Raw genomic sequence first — 23,828 nt, 5'->3', positions numbered from 1 at the left:
TAAAAACAACTGCCTCATTCTTTTTAATAGCTGCAAAGTATTTCATTGTATAGCTGTGAATCTAGGTTCGTTCTTCTTGTCTGCTGAGAGTTTGGAAGGCTTGCCTCTGTGTGATCATTTGGGGTGGGTTTTCTGTGGGTCCAGGGGTGGGAGTGGGCAGATATTATCAAGGGGCTCCATTTGAACTTGGTCCTGCAACTGCAGACTTGCTACTTTAGTGTCCTACAGGTAAATTATGGTAGAAATAAGATTCATGGAGTGTGCTTCCCAGCCTGAAAACTTTTCAACACTCTTCTAGCTTGGCTCACTTTTGTTCCCTGGGGGTGGGAGAGCTGCCAGGGTGTTATAATCTGGTTCAAAACAAGCTGAAGGGGAGTCCCCAAAACCCATCTCTTCAGGAAGTTTTCCTGAACTGATTTGAGAAATAAACGGAGGTTCTCGTAGCCTCTTCCACTACTTACCACCCCAAGCTGAGCATACTCCAGTCCTTTCTAAGAATGAAATTAATTTTTTATTCCTGTGACTTAAAAGTGCTTGTTTTCTTCTCTAGGTAAGTTTATGTTCATAGCATCTATATCTTTTCTTTCACTTAACAAATATTGATTGATTGTCTTCTGTGTACCAGTTACTATTTCAGGCACTGGGTACAGCAGTGAACCCCAGATCCCCAAATCCCTGTGTGAAGCTTACAGAGAAAAAATAAGCGAGATTAATAATAAACACATATAGTACATCTGATGCTCAAGAGAAAAATAGAGTGGGGCGTGGGAATCAAGGGATTTGCAATTTCAAACAGGGTGCTCTGGGAAGGGCTCACTGAGAAGATCGTGCCTGAGCAAAGACCTGGAGAAAGGAGTTATCTGCAACGAGAGGTACTTTCCGGGTAGAGACCACAGCCAGCACGTAAGCCTAGCACAGGAGCCTGTCTGGTTGGTCCAGTAAAACAGCAGAGGACATGCAGGGAGAGTAGTCTGAGGCCAACTCAGAACCATCAATGGGATATAAGGGAGAGTTGGTGAGGACAGGGATGCAGCAAATCTTGTAGAGATTCTCAGCTGGGATTTCCAAATTTACCAGGCAGTGTTTGGAAATGTGTGGGGACATTTTAGTTATCACAGTGGCTGGCAGGGTTAAGGGGGAGGGCCTAGGTACTTTCATGATAGTATCTTTGCCATAGTCATCTTTGCTAGCATTTTTGCTGCAAACATTTTTGCCACATAACTAATTGACTGAAAGGCAATTTTGCTGTAAAAAATATAAAATAACTGTTGGACATTTTTTTTTGTTTTTTTTTGTTGGGATGAGGTTTGAGATTGGTCAGGTTGGTTTCATTTTTCCATTGAGGAAATGGTGGAGAAAGTAGTTACATATAGTGGTGTTTGAAAATAGTTAACATTGCCCAGCTGGAATGGCTCAGTGGTTGAGCGTCGACCCATGAACCAAAAGGTCACTGGTTTGATTCCTGGTCAGGGCACATGCCCAGGTTGTGGGCTCAATCCCAAGTAGGGGGTGTGCAGAAGGCAGCTGATCAATGATGTTCTCTCTCATTGATGTTTCTATCTCTCTATCTCCCTCACTCTCTCTCTAAATAATCAAGAAAAACATTTAAATAAATAGGCAGCATTGCCCTAGCTCAGTGGTTGGCAAACTCATTAGTCAACAGAGCCAAATATCAACAGTACTTCTTCAAAATAGACTCGCCCAGGCCGAAAACCGACTTCTGCACATGGGCCACGAAGTTTCAATCACACTGTACATGTGCCCGCACGTGGCATTTTGTGGAAGAGCCACACTCAAGGGGCCAAAAAACCGCATGTGGCTCGCGAGCCGCAGTTTGCCGACCATGGCCCTAGCTGGTTTGGCTCAGCAGTTAGAGTGTTGGCCTGTAGACTGAAGGGTCGTGGGTTTGATTCTGGTCAAGGGCATGTACCTCAGTGGCAGGCTTGATCCCTGGCCCTGGTTGAGGCACATGTGGGAGGCAACCAGTCAATGTGTCTCTCTCGCTCTCTCTCGCATCGATGTTTCTCTCTCTCTGTCTCTTCTCCTCTCTTCCATTCTCTCTAAAATAATAATAATAAAATAGTTAGCATTTCTTCCACATGAAGATTTTTGCCCCAAGAGTTCATTGGTTTCTTATTTTGAAACACACTATACTGGGAGGAGAAAGAGAGGCACTGAGGGGCCTCTTTTAGGGTACAGAGTTGAATCCGCCTTTCCTGTAGAATGAAAACAAATGCTTAGATACAATCCACAATATAAAATCAATTATTTGCACAGTATTATCATGAATCTATACACATTTTAAATGTATTCAAATATTCTGTATTTCACAATAAAGTCTTTTTCATTTTGTTACTCATTTTTAATGTCCCTCTGTTGTGAATTTATCTTTTTTTTTTTTTTTTTTTTACAGCAAAATTGCCTCACAGCCAATTAGTTATGGGGTGAAAATGTTTGTGGTGAATATGTTTGTGGCATAGATGCTACAGCAAAATAATACCGGGCACATGTAGGGAAAGTAGTGCTCTACGGGCATTGAGGGGACAAGGGCTATGTTAGACCTATACTGTCCTATAGACAGGATAGTACCCACATGGAAGAATTTTCCTGCCCCAAATAAGTGTTCCTTGTTGAGAAACACTGGTAGGGCCTGGGAGTCTGTTGTGAAGAGTTTGGCTTGTAGTTAAGACAAACAAGTGACAATTGGATAGTTTGAGCAGAGAATGCTTAAAGAGAACTTCAGATGCTTGGTTGAGTTTGGGTTGAGAATAGACGGAAGGTGGAAGAAAGCCAGAAGCAGAGAGATTGGGTAAGGGGTTGTTGCAAAGTCCAGGTAAGAAATGGAAGTAGCAGTTGAAGCAACAGTACTTCCTGGGGGATTAATGTGGAGTGTGAGAGAAAGAGGAGGAGTTGAGAGTGATTCCAAGAGTTTGGGTCAAAGTTATTGGAAAGATGAGTTGGGGGAGTCTGTGGGAGGGAAAATGAGTTTTAGACATGGTAAGTTGGAGATGCCTGTTCAATATTCAGGTGGAGACCACAAAGGGACCGGAGATACAAATTTGGGGTGGCTTTTAAAGCTTTGAGACTGGATGACACCACCTAGGAGTGAGTTAAGAAGACTGAAGAGGAGCAAGGATGGAGCTTTGGAGCACTCCAATGTCAAGAGGTTGGCATAGAAGCCGAGAGGAGGGGGAAAGCTGGAGGACCAAGAGGTGTTTCAGTGAGGAGTGCAGGAACATAGAGTCAAACACTGGAGCAGGGTGAGGAATGAATACTATCCACTGGCTTTAGCAACACTGAGGTAATGGGTGACCCTGAAAAGTTTGTTAATTTCTGCTATGTGCTAGGCATTCATGTACCTTTATTATCTCATTTTATCTACACCCCTATTTCACAGCTGTGGTAACTGAGGCTCAGAGAGGTTAAGATGACCCACCCAAAGTCACACAGCTAAAATGCATCTTCAAGCTTTAGCCTGTTATACCCTGACATAGCTATCCCCACTCTATAGGGGGTCCCCTGTGGTGTCGGAAATGTTTGCCCTAGGCAAGGCCTGATCCAGAACATGGCTCACTGTTCAGAGACAAAAAGGCTGGAGGCACCATGCCCATGTAACAGTTGTTCATGTTGCTGCAGCTCAGAACTTGGCCCTTGGCCCACTCATCTGTGCATGCCATGCAAGACTGGTCTGGAGGACTGCCAGAATGCCATCCACATGTAGCCAGAAGATGGATGATTTACAGGTCCTTAAGGGACATGATATCCTTCTATGGCCCACACACTCTGGGGGCTCACATAGGGGATAGAGCATTCTTGGTCTCAGCCCTGTGTGTGTGTGAATGTGTGTGTGTACACACACCTTCACATACAGGGTTGTATGCGAAAATATGTACATGTGTATCTACATATCCAAGAGTGTGTGCACACTCATGTGAATGTGTGTGCAAGATTGTGTGTGCATATGTTTGGGAAGTTTATATTGAGTGTGAGACTTGGATTACAGTCAGCCCTCCATATCTAAGGGTTCTGCATCTGTAGATTCAACTAACCAAGGATCAAAAATTTGCAGGGAAAACAAGTTATGTTGTTGCTGATGTGTATTATGTAGTTAGGCCTACATGTTTGTGTCTGTACTGAACGTGTACAGACTTTTTATTCTTGCCATTATTTCCTAAACAATACAGTATAACAACTATTTACATAACACTTACATTGTATTAAGAATTATAAGTAACCTAGAGATAATTTAAAGTATACGGGAGAGTGTGTGCCAGTTATATGCAAACTAGAGTCTCAGTGCACAAAATTTTTGCATGGGAGGGAGTCCCCTCAGCCCAGCCTGTACCCTCTCCAATCTGGGACCCCTCAGGGGATGTCTGACTGCCAGTTTAGGTGGGGATTGGGCCTAAACCGGCAGTTGGACATCCCTCTCACAATCCTGGACCGCTGGTTCCTAATCACTCACCTGACTGCCTGCCTGGTCACTCCTAACTGCCCCCACCCTGCCAGCCTGGTTACCCCTTACTGCCCCTCATGCCGTCCTGGTCGCCCCCAACTGTCCCCCCTGCTGGCCTAGTTTCCCCTCACTGCCCCCCCCCCGCCAGCCTAATTGCCCCCAACTGCTCCCCCTGCCAGCCTGCTTGCCTCCAACTACACTCCCCCGCCCCCCGCTGGCCTGGTTGCCCATAACTGCCACCCCCACCAGCCTGGTCACCCCCAACTGCCCCCCTGCCAGCCTGGTTGCCCCACGCAGCCTGCTTGTTCAGTCGTTCGGTTGCCCCTCACTAACCCTCCTGCTAGCCTGGTCAAGGGCGTGAGGGTTAATTTGCATATTACCTCTTTATTATATAGGATACTACATATATATGAGACTTGAGCATCTGCAGATTTTGGTATCTGTGGGGGGCTCTGGAACCAATCTCCTCCAGATACCAAGGGACAAGTATATATTCAGGACTTATGTGCATTTTTATGAGAGCTCTGGATGTGTTCATGAAGTGAGGTGTGCATATTACGGAGTGTGTATGTGTGTGTACACCAAGAAGCATGTGTATATGTTTACATGTATTAATATTTGCACATCAAGCAGGTATAAAAAGCATGTTGCATGTTAGCATGTAGCTGGTTTACCAGAAGTAAGAGATATTTCTGCAGGTATGTGAGTTGGGTGGGTACACATGAGCAGGTGGCTAGGAGGTTGGTTGAAGCTGTGAGATTGGGGATTGGCTGGATGAGGTTTTATGTTTTTGTTTAACTCCAAGAGTCTGCCTGTGCTATGGAAAGCAAGATCAAGCCTCTTCCATTCACAGCCCAGTGGCCACCTCACACGCAGATGCCTGCTGTGGGCTTGAGTGACGTAGTGAGAGTAGGTGCCGGGGGCAGCGCACAGCAAGGAAGGGCATGGGCTAGAGTCTCAGCTGTGGGTTCTCAGGAGGTCATCAAACCTTGCTCAAGTCAAGTGGAATTAATATTAACATTAATTACTATAATATATAATAATATTACTACCATTTTCCATAAATCAGAACTACTGCACAAATGCAGTCATTATTATTGATCGCAACTTATCTTCACTATTCCTGGAAATGCAATGCATGCTCACCATTGATTAAGGGTGTGGGAGTGATGCCATGTGGGCTGCTCCTCTGGCATCCTGAGGTAGGCCACAGTGTGAAGCAGCCTCTGAGGCTGCATGGGCCAGATGGCCTTGATCTGTCCTCTCAAGCTGGCTTTGCCCAGCAGCCAGGTACCCGCCTGCCAGGTAATAAAGAGATCTCTTGTGAAGGAAGCTGGCAAAGTGCAGCCAAGCTCCAGTCCTGTCATTCACGCTGAGCCACCCCTGCCTGGTGCCGGCACCCTCCTGGCTGCCTACAAAGGTGTTGGACTTTATACAAATAGGCTTGAGCTAGGCAGCTAAAGGGCTCTGAGGTTGCTGGCAGTGCCACCCCCTGGGAAGGAAGGGGAGAGGGCAGCATGCAGTGTGAGGACTGAGGAAGCCTGGCAGCTCTAGGGCTGGGCTGGGGTGGTGAGTGTGGAGAGGAGGAGCTCTGGGCCTCCTGACACACTCAAGTTACAGGCTCAGTTTCCTGGTCTGAGTTAAGCTTCCCCAAGATTGCCAGGTTGATGCCAAAGCTGTGTGATATTAAGCAAGTGTCTTGGTTTCTCTGAGTTTCCTCATCTGTAAAATGAGGATTAAAATGAGGGAATGTATGGAAAGGGCTTGCACACTGCTTTGCACGTATGATGATGGTGTCTCTGTGGTAACATACTTGGGCTTTTTCCATGCATGTGCCTGTTTCATGCATGTGCATGTTTAATCACCATTTCTCTCCAGAATCCTCAGAAATAGAGACTTACTCATGCATTGAGTTGATAAATGGCATCTACTACCACGAGCCAGGCTACATCTGTACTGGATGTACTTAGACATGAATTGGTCACAGAGCTGGCTCTGAGCTGGAAAGCTCACTCTAGAATAGGGAAGTGCAAATGCATATAGACATTGGCAATATGATGTTTTAGCCTGTGCATGTTGCAGGGAGGCTGCTGTGTGCTGTGGGAATCCGGAGGTGTGTGCTTCCAGCCTGGGCAAGGGCAAGGGCAGGGGCAGGGGCAGGGGCAGGGGCAGGAGGGGTGGACATGTTATGAGCGAGGGAAGACTTTGCAGGGGAAGTGTCTTCGGCCAGGCCCGGAAGAGTGGGCAGAATTGGGAGATTTGGAGATTGAGGCAGCCAGGGATCTCTGACTGAGGCTTCCATCCACTTTAGCCTGTTTCCTAATCATAAAATTCAAATATAGATGGAAGCTATGCCATCCGCACAGCATTGTTGTGAGGCTTTTGAGTACTCACCTCCAGGGCTGAGGGTGAGGGACTCTGAGTCTAGGAGCAGCAGGGGCGGACTAACTGGGCCTGGCACAGTTCTAAGCACTTTAGATAAATCTGCTCATTTAATCCTCAATCACACTTGGAGGTAAATGCTAACAGTACCCTGTTTTACAGGTAAGGAAACTGAGGCTCAGGCAGACCAAGCTGTTAACTAAAACTGGGCTTTAAACACTGGACTTCCTTTAAACACCAGTGCATGTTCCAGATGTTCTATGTTGCCCTGTTATGTACTAAGCATTGTACACTAAGCAAGTATGGATTATCTTGTTGGACCTTCACAGCAACCCTATGAGACTGTTTCTTTTATGACCTCCAATTTACAGCTGGGGAAACTGAGGCTGAAGAAGGTCAGATAATCTGTCTAAGATTTCAGAGCCATCCCAGTGGCCCAACCTATAACCTGCCGGCTTCCCGTGGAGCTGAGCTACCTACTATGGTTTGAGAAAGAGCCTGATGAATGTCCTCCTTCCAGTATTTGTTCCTCCCTCACTGCTCCATGACGGAGCACTCCTAGGACCAGAGGACCTCAATGCAATACTGTTCCCCTTGTGTGGCCACTGGAAAACCAGGTCACATCTCTGCAAAGGGGAGTACCTAGGTGTAACTCACAAGGGGACAAAGATGAAAAGAAGCTGTGTGAGAAAATGCTGTATAAATGTTGAGGTGCTGTAACGGAAGGAAGAGACAGCACTGTGCCCACCACTGTGGTGAATGTGATAAGGAATGCAATAGGCCACAAAAGCAAAAATCAACAAGTGGGACTACATCAAACTAAAAAGCTCCTGCACAGCAAAGGAAACCATCAACAAAATGAAAAGGCAACTGATGGAATGGGAGAAAATATTTGCAAATCATATATGTGATAAGGGGTTAATATCCAAAATATATAAAGAACTCAGACAACTCACTAGCAAGAATAAACAATCTGATTTAAAAATGGACATGGTGGTGGTCCATGGGATGGGCTATTGCAGTAACAACCAGCAACCCCATGCTGCCTGCACTCTGCATCAACCAGAGTTTCATGCCGGTTACCTCTTACAACACTCAAAGCAGCTCAGTGAGGTAGTGGACTTCATAGGGAAGGGAATAGGCTCAGAGAGCTCAAGTGACCAGCCCCAAACCGCACAGCTAGATCTCTCTAGAATTTGAACCCAGGCCTCTTATTTGGCCCACTGCACATCAGAGCCTCTTCTGTGGGTGTAGAATCATGTGGGGGCTGGGACCAGGCCTGGGTTCAATTCCTACCTCAGCCTCTACTTAGCAGTGTGCCTTTGACCGTGTTACTAAATTTCACTACTCATCTGTAAAATGTAACTCTTGTGTTATAGTTGCTGTATGTCAAGTTCCTGCTAGACAGTAAGTGTGCTCAGTAAATCATTGGACAAGCAAGCAACTATGGAGTGTTCATTGTCTTCTGAGCTCTGTGTGGAGACACTAAGGAGGAGAGATGATCTTTTCTGTGGGGAAAGGGTCCCTTGGCGCCTTCTTAAGGAATTGTGAAAAAGAGATGGGGCCCACTGTTTGCAGTTTGAATAGAGCCACTTCCTTTCCCTCAGCCTCAATTTTCTTATCTGTAAAAAGGGAATAATGGCAACATTGATACCTACCTCACAGGGCTAATATGTGTCAATCAATATCTGATGCAGAGATGTCTCTCCCTGAAGCAGCTTATAGTCTAGATGGGGAGACAGGCCCACAACTATCAACCACTATGAGATGCATAATAAAGCACCCCAACTTAGTGTCTTCCAACCATCCCGGAACTTATACATCAGTAAGTATCTGTTTTGCTTAGAAATCTGCTTGTTAGGGACAGTTCTTTTCTGCCCACGTGGCATCAATTGGAGAGGCTTGACTAAGGCTGGAAGATTCGTTTTCAGGATCGTCATCAAATGGCTGGTGAGCTGGCGGTGGTTGTTTGTTCCTTCCACATGGACCTCTCTGTGGACTTGTTTGGGCTCCTCTCAGTGCGGTGGCTGATTTCCTCCTCACCATGAAAACAAGGAGGAGCAGGCAGAGCACTTCTCTGGAAGTCAAGGGAGGAGGGTTACAAGAAGGAAGGTTTGGCCAATCAATAACTAAGAAAAGTCAATTAGGAACTGACAAATTCCACTGGGTTGGGCAACTAGATCCTTGGAGACCTCCCCAGTGAGAGTTCTGGGGGAAGAACTGTATGCCAGCAAGTTGGCAGGAGATTGAGATGAAAGAAGTCCCTGGACACAGCTCTTCCTGAAAGGCTGGTTGAAGAACGAAGGGAAGAGTTGTAGGGAAAAACAGTAGTTTAGGGTGAGAGATCTGAGCATATTTATATGCTGAAGAGAAGAGGCCTAGGAGAATGACAGCACTGAAGACAGTAGGGGACAAAGGACGAAGAGCAGGAGAGACTGGATGGGGCTTGGAGAAGAGGGAACACCTCTTCCCTGAGATCAAAGGGACAGAGGCAAGACTGGCAGAAATAAGATATGAATAACAGCTGACATTTATTAAGCATTTACTATGTGCCAAGTTCTATTAAGTGCTTTACATGTTTTAACTCATTTCATCCTCAAAACAATACTGTAAAGTTCTGTTACTAACCCCATTTTACAGACAAGGAAACCAAGGCAGAATTTGTACAGAGGAGTTAGGTAGGAGTACCTAAGGGGTCTTCCTCCAGGCAATGAGAAAGAGAGGGCAAGGCACCACTACCCAAAGGGCGGCCAGCAGCTCCTCCCCAAGAGGAGCTGTGATTGGCTGAGATCTAGGGGGCTGCAGTAGCTGCAGTAGCTGCAGTAGCTGCAGTAGCAGGGCTTTGGGTTAGAAGAATCCTTTCCCAGCTGTCTTGTTGTTGTTGTTGTTTTTAAACAAAAAAAACCCCAAAAAACAACAAGGAAACTTTTATCCCCAAGTTAAACCTAAGGGGCATCCCTAGTAGGTAAAACAGACCAAATCAGAGCTGTGTGGGTTGTAGTGTAAGGTTCTATGCCCTATCCTCCCTCTCCACTTTCCTCTAATCTCAGAGTGTCTCCTGGGGCCACTCCTGGGGCAGTGGGGCTCCTGAGAACACAGGAGAGAAACACTGGGTACCACAAGACCAAAGGCCTTCTCTTCATATGAACATCTGAAGAGCCTGCAGCGTGTTTTCAGGGAAAGGCTCTCTGGAAAAGAGAGGCAGGAACTCTCTCTAGGAGTCCGTAACCTTCTATTCCTTGGGGGCATGGACTAGGTGACCTATAAAACTCTCCCAAAAGAAAGTGAGCAGAGAATGAAAGAAGCAAATCCAGGTGAGTGCGAGGTCCCCACGGAGATTTCAGACTTTGTCAGGACTGAACAATGAACACTGAGCCGGGTTGTCCTCCCAGACCTGGATACCACCAGGATGATACTTTCTGTTACCTTTTGCTCCTGGTTGCTGGAACAGCTGTAATCACCAGCCTTGTTAAGGTCTTTCCAAAACTTTCCGTGGAAGACCGTGCAGTGGCAGATTCTACCAATGAGCAAAGGAAATCTACCCTCACAGCCCCCAGGCCTGCCTGGAGGAGGGGGTGGGGACCAGAGAGAAGGACTTCAAGATGACATCCTGGGAGGTCTCTGCTGAGTTCCATGGTGGCAAAGACTAATAATATCAGTTATAGTCATGATAAGATTTTGCATCTATGCAAGGTTGATTATGTTTCTCCCAAGGCAGTTTCACATTCAAAGTCTTACTGAGTCCCCACAGCTCAGTGAAAGAAACCAGGCAGGAATAAGAGCCCCATTTACCAAGACTGACCCAACACTCCTGAGGGCCAGCAGTGGTGGAGTGGGGCGGGGTCCCCATCTCCTCAGCACTGTTGCTACTGCACTTCCAGGGCCTGGTCCACATTTTTCCCATTCAATCATCTCAACCCCTGATTTTCTCATTGTCCTAGTTTCTGGCCTCCTGGACTCCTTTGGCTCAGTTATAAACCATCTGGTCTCTGAAAATCCGATCTAGCAGTTGGAAGGAAGGGAAAATACAGTGTTTTCCCCTGCTGCTTGGAGGGGGGTTAATAATTAGGTGATCTGGGGAGAAATGGGAGGAGGGAAGTTAGGAAAGAGATTATTCTAAAGCCTCCTGGAGTATCAAGAAGTGAGAAGGGGAAGAAAAAGATTTTGGTCTTTTAAAAATGTCAGTTATATTAAGATACAATCCTATCTAATAAGGAGGTAATATGCAAATTGACTGTCACACCATCACAAAATGGCAGCGCCAGTCCCCTCAACCCCACCGGAGTCCCCAGTCCTTTCAGCCCTGCCTTGGGGGGGGGGGCGGCTGGGGGGGGGGAGGAGGGGTGGCAGGCACACAATGCACCCGGACCCACCCTCAGACCCCCATCCACACAGGGCCACCTGAGGCGCAGGCAAGCCTCGGATGGCAGCTGCCCAGGGCCGCCCAAAGTGCAGGGAAGCCTCAGATGGCGGCTGCCCGGCTGCCCAGGGCCGCCTGAGGCTCAAGTAACCAGGGCTGGCTGAGGCTTGCACTGCTGGCAATGGCAGTAGCAGAGGTGTTACGGGGGCTTTGCCTTCCCCTGATCACTGGGTCACCTCATGCCCCTGAGGGCTCCCAGGCTGTGAGAGGGGGCAGGCTGGGCTGAGGGACCCCCCCCCCATCCAGTGCATGAATTTTCATGCACCGGGCCTCTAGTTATATATAATAAAATTTACCCATTTTAAGTGTATAGTTTGATAAGTTTTGACAAATGTCTACAGTTGTGTAACCATGATCTCAATCAAGTGATAGAAACTTTCCATCACCCCAAATGACCCTTCTTCCCTTTTGTAGTTTGACCCTCCCTTATACCAATAAAACTGATCTGCTTTCTATCACTATAGTTTTTTTCTATTTTAGAATGTTCTCTAAATGGAATCATACAGTGTGTAGACTTTTGTGTCTAGTTTCCTTCACTTAGTATAACGCTTTTGAAATTCATCCATGGTGATGCATGCATGTGTAGCTCATCCCTTTTTATTGCTCACTAGTATTCCATTGTATAGATGTACTACAATTTTATCCATTTACCAATTTATGTTGTTGTTTTATAACATCAATCTTTATTTTGTTGATACTAATTCTTCTGCATCCATTTAGAATACAACATCCTTATGTGTGCAGGATATATCACTAATTTACAGACAATGCTTGGTGTGCATAAATGTTTGTGCACTCCTTGTATTAACTCAGAACCAGCTACCTCTCACTCCTACTCTCCTGGCAGGGCTCAGGTGCTCACAAGGTGGGAACCACTCATTTTAGTCATACAACTCAAGAAAAAAATATTCAAACCAAAGCATTGATGTTTAACTTCTTAATTTTATTTTATTTATTTTATTGTGGTGGGAACACTTAACACAAGATCTTCCCTCTTAACAAACTTTAAGTGTACAATACAGTATTGTTAACTACAGATACAATGTTGTACAGCAGATCTCGAGAACTTCGTCTTGCATAGCTGAAAGTTTATGCCCATTGATTAGCAGTTTCCCATTTTCCCCTCTCCCCTAGGCCCTGGTAACTGGCATACTAGTCTTTGATTCTATGAGTATGACTATTTTAGATACTTCATATCAGTAGGATAATGTAGTATTTGTCCTTCTGTGACTGGTTTATTTTGCTTAGTATGTCTTCAAATTTTATCCATATGATGACATATTGGAGAATTTCCATTTTTAAGGCTGAATAATATTCTATTGAATGCATATACTTTTTTAAAATTAATTCATCCATCAATGGACATTTAGGTTGTTTGTGAATCTTGGCTATTGTGAACAGTGGTGCAATGATCCTGGGATGCTAGTATCTTTTCGAGATCCTGATTTCAGGTTTTTTAAATAAATACTCAGAAGTGGGATTTCTGGATCATATGGTAGTTCTATTTTTAATTTTTGAAGAACCATCATACTGTTTTCCATAGCACCATTTTGCATTCCCAGCAACAGTGTACAAGGGTTCCAATTTCTCCACATCCTTGCCAACACTTGTTGTCTTTTATTTGCTTATTCTCATAATAGTCATCCTAATAGATATGAGATGATATCTCACTGTGGTTTTGATTTGCATTGCCCTGATGAGCAGTGACTTTGAGCATATTTTCATATACCCGTTGATCATGTGTATGTCTTCTTTGGAGAAATGTTTACTTGAGTCTTTAGGTCATCTATAGATATAAAAGCCTAAGTGACCATTTGACTATTTGGCTGGTAGCTATGATGTGCACTGACCACCAGGGGTCAGACGCTCAATGCACAGGCATGGAAACATGGAACAGACTGATGAATCTCAGGGGCAAGTGGGGAGGGAGGAGGAGAGGAAGAGATTAACCAAAGATCTTATATGCATCCTAGAGGCCCGGTACGTCGATTTGTGCACCAGTGGGGTCCCTCAACCTGGCCTTCAGGGATCAGGCCGAAACCGGCAGTCCAACATCTCCCGAGGGGCCCTGGATTGTGAGGGGTGCAGGCCAGGCTAAGAGACCCTGGGCCTCTAGTGTAAAATAATAGTGAATGTCAACGATAATTGAAAAATGAAATTTAAGAAAGAATTATTTATTTTTCTTAATAGTGTCTTTCAGAAAGAAAATTTTTGATGAAGCCTAACTGATGGATTTTTTCTTTTATGGTTTGTGCTTTTCATTTCCTACCTAGGAAATCTCTGCATATTCAAAAGTCCCAGATTTTATTACATGTTTTTTTTTTTTTTAGCAGTTTTATAATTTTATCTGTATGGTTGTTTTTTGTTGATTTTAGAGAGAGGAAGAGAGAGGGAAAGAGATACAAACATCAATGAGGAGAGAGAATCATTGATGGGCTGCCATTCCTGCACACCCCCTACTGGGGTTTGAACCCGATCTGCCAGGGAATTGGGGAATCCAACCATGACTTCCTGTTTCATAGGTTGATGCTCAACCACTGAGCCACACTAGCTGGGTTATCTGTTATTTTTTTAAATCTATAATCTATTTTGTATTAATTTTTATACATGGGGCAAGGCATGGGTTAAAGTACTTTTTTCCCCCCTATGGAGACCCAATTATTTCAGCACTATCTGTTAAAAAGGTTATCATTTTCCTTTCAATTATCTTGGTACTTTTACCAAGAACCAATAGAAGTTGTTTTTTTTTTCTATTTCCAGCCCCTCTATTTGATTCAATCACTCTGCATGTCTGTCCTTATGCCAACACCAAACTGTCTTAATTTTGGTAGCTTCATTGTAAATCTTGAAAGCACACAGTGTGTCCTACAAGTTGTTCTTGTTTTTCAAAGTTGTTTTGTAGATTTACCCTCTCCCCGCACCTTCACTCACCCCCTGTAATAGCAGTGATTTCTGAGGAAATGAGGGTATCTTTTCCTCCTATTCATCATGTTTAGCTAGAGAAGGCTTCTTTGAGGAGGTGAAAAAATTAAGAGAAAGTTGGGGGGAAAGGAACTCAGTCTTCAGGCTCTCCCAGCACTAGTGATGGTGGTACCAGGATGAATGGGGGTTGGGAGGTGACTGGAAATGATTTTAGGTTTCTCCCTTTTACTGGAGTTCAAGACAGCACCTGTAGAGACATTCCCTGACTGCTTCCTTTCAAAGACTGGGGGTTGATCTGCCTTCTTCTACTTGGTGAAGGGGAGGGTTTGTTGTTGTTGTTTTTTTCATTCAAAGTTGCCTCACTAGGTCCCTGGCTTTTCCTCCTTGATTCTTCTCCAGGGAATTCCCTTCTCCATCCCTCTGCCAGCTTCACCCAGGCAGGACTGCACACATCATCAGTTCCTCTAAACAACTCAACTGTTCTCATGGCCTTGCAGTGGAATCCTGAGCCTCAGACTAAATATAGATGTGGGAGTTATAGGTGTGCAGCCCCCATAGTTTCCGACTGTCCCTGGCAAGCTGTAATCAGCTCCTTGCAGCACTGTTTTCTTCTCCTTCCAGCCACAACCTGGCCCTGCAGGTCTCCGCAGCACCACCACTCTCTTCCCAGCTTCCTAGTTGAGAAAAAGGGTCCTTTTCTAGCTGAGCCCGAGGTTCTCTGCCTTCAGGTCCACAATGTCTTCTTTGAGGACCCTTAACCCCATCTTACTTGGGTGATGCCTGAAGTTCCCTCAGCCAGCTGCTTCTCGCTTTACTCCTCTCCTCCCCAGCCCCACCCCCAGCATGACCAGGGGTAGAACACACATCACTTTCCTCTTGGTGGGTCTGGGCTGCCCCACATTTAGGTTTCATCACTTCCGCCTACAATCCAGCTATCCCTCAATATTCATCAGTTTGGGGCACTTGAGATTGCTAAAACCAGGAAGGACTGGATTCTGCCTAAAAGCGTGGGCCCTGGAATTAAGAATCCAAGAAACAAGCTTTTGGCCTGGATACCACAAACTTCCCTCCTTCGGAATTTCAAGAGCCAAGAACTCAGAATGGGTCGTGTTCCTTCTTCAGAGGGGCTCTTCCATTGCCTAAATCCTTGGCTCCCCTCCAGCTCCAGAATTCCCAAGGGCCACAGCCTTAGGCTGTGAACCCCACAGACTACAATGTCGATGATGCTTCCAGAACAGTGGGACATGGGGGCTCTGAGAAAGCCCTTCCCAGTCTCATACTCAGGGGTGAGCTGAGGGTTATATGATTCCAAAGCCTGACTGGGGTTTAGGCTCTCCTACTAACCAGTTGTGTGACCTTGGGCAAGTCACTTACCTCCTCTGAGTCTTGGTTTTCTCAATTGTAAAAAAAAAAAAAAGGGGGGGGGGGAGGAGACTATAAAACATACCCTAAGAGTTGCCATAAGAAATGAAGCATATATTGAATGTATAATATTTCATCAGCAGTTCACAAACTCACTATGCCTCACTTTCCTCATCTGCATAGTGATGAGAATGTTTTGTTGGATGTTTTGTGAGAATTAACTCATTACATGGAAAGTGCTTAGAATTATATGTGCCATATAGTAAACATTATAAAGTGGTAAAATACAATTATTAGTCCTGCCAGTGTGGCTCAGTGGTTGAGCATTGACCTATGAACCAGAAGGTCTCGGTTTGATTCCAGGTCAGGGCACATGCCCGGGTTGTGGGCTTGATTCGCAATGGGGACGGCGTGCCCAGACAAACAATGATATTCTCTCATCATTGATGTTTCTATCTCTCTCTCCCTCTCCCTTCCTCTTTGAAATCCATAAAAATACAGAAAAAATATACAATTATTAGCATTTTGCTGCCCCACCTTTATCATCTATTTATCTATCTACAAAACTCTAGACTTTGTTCTTATTAATTTTGTCACTAATATCCTTTTCTTGTTCCAGGATTGCATCCAGGGTACCACATGACAATTGTCATGTCTCCTTACTTTTCTCTGGTCTGTGACAGTTTGTAGCTCTTTATGGTTTTCATTAACTTGACAGTTTTGAGGAGTATTGGTCAGATATTTTGTACAGTGTCCTTAATTTGGTTTGGTCTGATGTTTTTCTCAGTTAGAAACGTCAATGTTGCCTCCTGTACTCGCCTTGACTGGGGATGGAACCTCCAAGCTAGGTATGTGCCCTGACTGGTAATTTAACCCTCAACCTTTGGGTACACAGGATGATATTCCAACCAACTGAGCCACACTGGTCAGGACTCCAATTTTTGTTTTTAATGGCAATTAATTCTTTGGGTCGCTTTGTTAAGTTTCTTCTTTAGGATGGAGGGAAGGAGAGTCTGGGAGGCTTAAAGCAGTATTCAGCCAACTTAAGCTAAGACTTGGCTAGGTCAGGGCACTTGACCATGACCTTGGGCAGGAGAGGTGGCCAGACTGGTCAGAGGTGGGCAGAATAGGACTTATAATTCATCATGAATGAAACCCCAAGTGAAGGCAAAAAGGGAGGTTCCACGTCCAGGATTAGGAGGCTCATGGGATAGGAGGTGGATAGAGGAGAAACTGGAGGAGGGATGAAGGCAAGCTTCTCCTCTCAGCTGGACTGTCCTGAGGGGCCCCATTAGCATGAACCGCAAAAGAGAGTATAACGCCAATAGCACCGCCCTCCCAAGCCTGAGGTGTGGACAGACTTGGGGACACCCAGGCTTATGTCACCCATTGCATGGTCCAACACAGCTGAGTTTGGGGACCTGGAAAAACCATCTGGAGCCTGCCTCAGTGCCTGGTCTGAGGAGCAGCTCCCAGCCTGGGAGGATGCTTCTCAGAAATGGTCAAGATCAAACAGCTTGTGACGGTGTCTGCATGCGCTCTCTTTCCTGAAATGAGAGTGTGGCGGGTGGTGAACAAACTGTGCCTCTCTGCCTAGGTCTCACAGGCTTTTGCCAGATTTCTGAACCTGTTCTGGGGCAGAGGTGCACTTAGTGGTAGGAACTGGGGTGAAGAGGTAGGTTCTCTGCATTAGCTACACACCTGGGTCTACCCCTCCATTGTTTGGCCTCTGAGCCCATCTGCCCTGTCTCTTCCTTCCTCCTTCCCCCTTTTCTCATGCCAGGTGGCCCTCAGGGGTTATCACAAGACAATTCTCTAAAGGCTCTGATTTGCCCCTGAATGTCTGGGCTGGGTGGGAATGGTAGGGTTGACTGGAAGATTGAACTTTGGTCAGGGAATGTCTAGATAATCACTTCCCCAACTCTAGGCCTAAGCCTTCTCAATTGTAAAATGAGGGGTCAAATTCAATTATTGCTTCATTGCCCTTTAAAAAAAAAGCTATATTAGTTATAATAAATATCAATCTGTAATTTATAGATTATTCATAATCTATAATCACTAATCTATTAAATTAATAAAAATCCAACATAAAATTGCCCCTGCTTCATTCTGGAGTGACATTAATATTTGTGTTGGTTTCTGACACTTGCTAGTCCTTGTTCAGGTACATATTCAATTTTAATGTATTTATAGTGCAGGGAGCGGCTATAGGGTTAAGCCTTGGACTGACCTGTGGCAGGGCCACAAACAAGTCCCAGCTTGGAGGGCAGAGCCCTGTTAGTGTAATTAAGCTTAACCTCACAGCCCTCCCTAGTTCCTTGTAGGTAGCTAATGGGCTGTGGGAGATGCAGCAAGTGCTGCCAAAACAAGTGAAACTCACAAGAACATTGTAAATATATTAACCACTACCTTGTTTTTCTCTGACTATAAAATAAAGCCTCAGCTTGCTGGCTGGGATTTTTCTGTGTTCTCATCCAGGCATGGGATATCAGCCAAGCCCCAGCTATATTCTCTTGTCTGTCTTTTCTTTAATCCTTCACCGCCCCTCCTCAGGTTCACCGAACCCTTGGCTGTGCTGGCACGGCACATATAGTAATAGCATAAGTATATTTAACATTTTCAATTAACATTACACTGTTTTTTTCCTTTTCCTTTTTATACTTACACTCTTTTTCCCCCATTCTAATCTTGCTGAGGTAACCAATGTTAATAGCTTAGTTATGTATGCACACATATATGAATATAGTACAATGTATAGAATTTACATTTGGGGGAGACAGGTTAATATTTATTTTACAAAACTATATAATTTCTCTGCAATGTTCGTTTCTCATTTAGCCATATATTGTGGAAATCACACCAGGCCAAGAGATACAGCACATAATTCCATAGTATGGATGAAGCTATCGCAGTTTACTCAGCCACCATTCCCTGATTGATTGGGATTCGGGTTATTTCTAGTGGTTTTATTTCTCTTCCCCTCACCCCCCACCCCCAGTCCTGTAAAAATAAGGCTGTCACAACATTTTGTACAAAGACCTTCATAAATTGGTACTTGCTTATCTAGGGTATAAAATTCCAGAGGTGGGATTGCTGGGTCAGAGGATTTTTTATGTTTGCCAGTCTGGGGGATGGGAAGTGGCTTCTCTGTGTTCCCTTAATTTGCATTGGCCTGTTTTCTGTAAGGTGGAGCATCTTTCCATATATTCACCAGCTCTTTGGATTTTCTCTTGTGTCAACCGGAATTCATATCCTTTGCCCGTTTTTTTTTACTGGGTTTGTCTTTGCACTATGAATTTGTGGGAGTTCGAAGTAGGATATTAACGTGCTTTCTGTCACATGTGTTGCAAATATATTTTCCCATTCTGTCATTTTTCTTTTGATTTAATAGGGTATCTTTCTTCATACTAGATGTTTTTATTTTGTGTAGTCAGATATGTTTATCTTTTTCTGACTGGCTTTTCAGTTTCTGTTTTGTTTTAAGCCTCCTTAACACATAGGCTATATTCCTAAGGTTCCTTCTTTATTTCCCCTTGTTTTATTTTCTCATTTAAACATGCAGTCTCTCTGGAATTTATTTTTGTCTAAGGTAGGCTTCAACATTATTTTCTTCCTTGAGGATAGCCAGATTTAGCAGCTTCCAGTACAGAATGGGTTTGGACAACGTGTCCTGAAGCTAAAGAAGTTTCAAAATCCCTTTCAGGTGATCTTTGGGGGCCCTTCCAGATCTGACATTCTCTGACTCCATAATGCCCAGTACAGCGACTGCTTGCTAAGAGAGAGAAGGCAATGCACAGCATTACTTATGAAAAAGTAATTTCAATATTAAATCCCAAGTTGGCTCAAAGTGGATATTAGAATCACAACATTTTAGAGGCGGAAGGGACCTTGGAAATTAGGTAGTCTAATTGCTCTCAATTCTGGCTGAATTACCTGGGAATCTATAACAAGTCCTGGCGCCCCCTACCCTCCTACCCCCACCCTCCCACCCCGAGCCAGGCCAGACCAAGTGAGTCAGTCCTTGGGGATAGGGCCCATGCAGGGGTTGATTTTAAATCCCCTGGTGATTCTAATAAGCAGCCAGGGTTGAGAACCACTTCTCTAGTTCAACTCCCTTATTTCACCAATGAATAAACTGAGACCCAGAAGAGGTGAACTAGGTGTCACACAGCTGGCTAGCTGGCGCTGAAGCCCAGGTCTCTGCTCCTGGATTGCTTTTCCATCCGTGTCAAACAAATCCATCAAGCACCATACCTTGGATTTTCAGCTGGCAACACTAAGATCTCTGTGTGAGTGCTTTGTACCTTTGCATATGATCAGCTTTAAAATGTTTACTGTATGCAATTCTGTGCATCACAGGTGGGTAGACTAGTTCTGCCTTGCCAGACGTTAATGGGGAACAGGGTTATAAAGAACTATGATAATGATAAAAGACAGAGGAAACAAATGGCTCATACAACTGGAGGAGCCTACTGAGGGGATGGGGCTGCAGAAGTAGGAAAAGTTCCCTTGGCAGGAAGTCAGGGGCACTGCAAGCAGGAGGTGGTATTTGAATTGGGCCTCGATGGCAGAGCATCCGTGCTGCACTTCCTTCCCTGGAGCTGTGCTGGCGACCTCAGTGACACAGGGGCAAGGTTTCAGGGCAGAAAGGCCTTGGGGTGAGAGAGCCCTGCTGGGCCCAGCCTGTCCAGGCCAAGCTCTGACCTTCTTCCTCTGCTCTGCCCTCAGGAATGAGACCGTGCTGCACCAGTTCTGCTGCCCAGCCGCCGATGCCGAGCAGAAGCCCTCCTGCGCAGACCCTGCCTCCCAAAGGTGGGAAGTCATTGGTGGATGGTCCTCCCCTCCCCACCCCACAGTCCTTCCCCTCGGAGCAAAGCACACACCACTGCACCATTTGGCCTCTTCCTTGAGTCTTGTGCTGTTACTTGTTTGTTTTTACCTCCTTCCTCATACTTCCATTTCTCTTTGCTTCCTCTGGACCCCAGATGAGCCATTCCCAACTTTTGAGGTCATTATGCCCTTTCCTATACTGCTCCCCTCTAAATGACCAGTGTAAAATACATTTTTAAACATCAAGGGAAATGAATGTGGTTGTAATTACAGAGCACAGTAGGATGCTGGCACCTAGGAGTTGCTCAACCAATGAGAGTGCCCATCTTTCCTCTTATATCAAATATTTCCATTTGTCTTCCTGATTTTTCTCCTTCCATAACGACGACAAGATGACTGACTTTAATTTCAGGGATTTTTCAGCCTTTGATGAGTTAGCTGACAGCTTGGGAAGGACGGGGAGCAGTGAAAAGTCAAGATTTGGTGTCACTGTCCCAGGCTTTCTCCTTCATCTTGTTTTGGGTTATTCATACGCACTCTTTCTTCCTGTCTCCTTCCCCAATGTTCTCTCTCCATCATGCTTTCATCTTTCTCCTCCCACATTCATCTATCTGGCTGCCCTGCTGCTCCTCCATTCCCATCTTTTCCACCCACATCAGTTTCCACTCCCTCTCATCTTGATGTGTGTGCTGTCAGTCTCTGTCCTTATCCCACTTCATTTCCTTCTCTTTTCCACCAATTTTTCTGTCTCACAGTTCTGCACATTTCTCTTGTTCTTTACTTCACTCAGTCATGATCCTTCGATTTGGGACAAAAATTTCCCCCATGTATAGTCTCCTGTTGTCAGAATGAATTTGGGCAAGTGACTTAACTCCCCTGGGCCTCAGTTTCCACATCAGTATAATGAAGGTGTTGGTCTGTCTAGAAAATGGCATTTACATGTAACCTCACTGAGCTTCTTGCCTGCTTAGGAGAACAAGACCAGGCAGATTTATAACCGCTGTCTTACCTGAGAGGCGAGTGAGCTCAGAGACTCAAGGGACTGGCCCACAGTCACACAGCCAGGAAGTATTGACGCCCAGATGCACACTTACGGTGTTCGACTCCCTGCTCGCCACTTCCAGGTTTAAGATTTAACAATCCCATAATCGTTCCCTTTCTTCCTTGGAAAATAACTAGATGATAATCAGAGATGATGGCTGTCCAGCTAAGGACAGAAAATGACCCCCTGGAAGGTGTTACTACTCATTTCCCTTAAAGAAGTTAGAGGGGGCTGGGCATGAGGCAGGACTCTGAGGAGGGAACTATGGCAGTAGGGCCACAGTAACACCTCCAGACCCTTCAGTCTGGGGCTTCAGGAGGCATGTGTTCCCTGCAGCCGACCACGTTAGAGGACGGAAGGCAAAGGGAAGGACCAGGCCCTGTGCCATGCCCTGGGTGGTCTCTGTGCCATGTTCTGTGCCGGGACACAAGGAGCTCCCCATCTAGCGGGACATCACGATGCCTCCAAATGGGAAATGGCTCACCTGGAAACTGGAAGGAAGAAGAGATGTGGGAGAATGAGAAAGTGGAGAGAAAGGAGAAAGGACAGAGAGTGAGTGGTGTGAGGGTGGTCTGGGAGGAAAGAGATAGGGAGCCCTGGCTGCTTCCATGAGCTGTCACTGTTCAGACACGTGGCTGTGTTTTCTTCCTAAAAAATGTCCTCCCTGGCAGCGAAGGAGAAGAAAGGAAAGCTGTGTAGTCTGCCTCCCACCCCCTCAGTCCAACTCATTTCGGTGGACAGGCAATTGCTGCTCCCTGAGCACCAGGCATTGGTGAGGATGGGTAACTTCATACCCTCACAAAGTCAGTGCCAGGGGCCCTAGCAACAGAAATCTTCCCTTGAGTTTTCCTTGGTCCTTCCTCTCTCTCACACTCACCCCTCCCACTCTTTCACGTGCTAACACTCTTCTGCTGGTCCCACCCTGCAGTCTGGCTCCTGGTAGGAAGGGGTGGGAGAGAGGCCGGTGTATGTGGAGGTGGGGAAGGGTGCTGCCCCTATGGGACCTGGGCTCCAAGGGAATCGGGTTCTTTTCCAAGATTTGGGGTGGGATGGTAGGAAACTATTGAAGGGAAGGCCCCAAGGTTGGGTGGAGGTGCTCTAAGGAGGGAGGGAGGTGGGTGGAAGGTTCAGGGAGGGGCTTGTAAGTGCTGCCTATGGCAGCCCTCCCCTCGGGGTTGGGCAGGGAGGCTTGCACCCAAGTTGGTCCAGCTGTTGTCTGTCTCCGTTCCCAGGTATTCCAAGTTGTCCTGTCTGTCTGGTTTGTAGTTTCCTAGAGTGTGTTTCTGTCTGTCTGTCTGTCTCTCTGATGACAGTTTCTTGGCTTCTCTGGAAGAAGGCTACCTCAATGTTTTCTAACAGTGTATGTGTCAGTCAATCTGTCTATTCTTGGATTCTTGGGAGAATTGCATCCTGAGATAAATTTTCTCCCATCAGCCTCCCAACATCCCTGCTCCCAACCCTATCCATGACTCCTTCACAGCTCTGAATCCTTCCTGCCTCCAGTGTAGCTCAAGCTCCCCCCCTCCCACCACCACCCCTTGAGTTTCTCTACAAGGAAGTAGAGGTCAGAGAACAGGCTGAGGGCGAGCTCAGGGTGGGCGGGTCACAAGCCTCCAAGACAAGCCAGGCTCCTCCCCACTGGTCAGTCTGGTTTCCCACCGGCTCAGCCAGCCTCAAGCTCCTTCGAGAATTTCTAGGAATTAGGCAGTTGATCTCTAGAGAGGGCACCAATATAAGGAATCCAAACCAATCATCAGATCTAGTGTCATTGGGGCCTTTCTTGTGTGACCTCAGAGCTGGCCACAGAGACCCCCTCACCTTCTTCCTCTGTACTCTGATGCCAGTGGTGACCAAGGCCAGCACAAGTGTGAGGGGGTACCTGTCCCCTCCCTGCACCCACCCCAAGCTGTGGGACTGAGCAAGAATCCCTTTCCATGAGCCACTGGGCTCATGCCCTGGGGGCTGCAGTGGCAGCTGATCTGTGTAAGCCTATCACCCACAGCTGATCCTCAGGTAGAGAGGAGCTGCTGCTGCCGCCTGAGGCAAACCCTCAGCCCAGGGGAGAGCCCCAGGGCCCCAGATAGATCCTCACTTCCTTCCAAAGAGGGGGTTGCTCCAGCCTGTTAGTGTGTGCTAGCACAGCCTCCCCCGCCACCTGTAGAGCAGCCTTTGGGGGATGGGCTCAGGAGAAATCTCTCTGGGGACCTGGAGCCTGCCAGGAGGTGATGCTTCCAGAAGTGGGAAGAGCAAGTCCGGCAGCTGCTGTCTCACAAAGGGGAGGCTGAATGGTAGGCATTGTGTCCTGGGTACAATGGAACAGTTATGGGGCTGGCACAGAGTTATCATGGGCTCCATTGTGCTTAGGCACACACATCCCTAGGCAACAGCTTATGCTTACTAGGGTAATAGGCCCT

The 23,828-nt window shown here is 46.1% G+C and overlaps 1 protein-coding gene across 5 annotated transcripts in view; it reads left to right on the top strand.

Moving 5' to 3' along the window:
* The window catches only part of IQSEC3 (IQ motif and Sec7 domain ArfGEF 3), a 108,747-nt gene that overhangs the window by 16,216 nt on the left and 68,703 nt on the right, over positions 1–23,828 (top strand). For 4 of the 5 annotated variants that reach the window (XM_036301730.1, XM_036301731.1, XM_036301733.1 and 1 more), the window contains exon 2: positions 20,271–20,354. In XM_036301730.1, coding sequence (XP_036157623.1) covers positions 20,271–20,354 — 84 coding nt within the window. Of the gene's footprint in view, positions 1–20,270; positions 20,355–23,828 lie in introns of those variants that run through there. The other variant, XM_036301734.1, reaches the window with a different exon arrangement.

The sequence above is a fragment of the Myotis myotis genome, unplaced genomic scaffold, assembly GCF_014108235.1.
Source record: "Myotis myotis isolate mMyoMyo1 unplaced genomic scaffold, mMyoMyo1.p scaffold_m19_p_3, whole genome shotgun sequence".
In the NCBI taxonomy this organism is placed as follows: domain Eukaryota; kingdom Metazoa; phylum Chordata; class Mammalia; order Chiroptera; family Vespertilionidae; genus Myotis; species Myotis myotis.
Note: the sequence above shows the minus strand (reverse complement) of the source record. Positions and strands in the feature narration are given on the sequence as shown.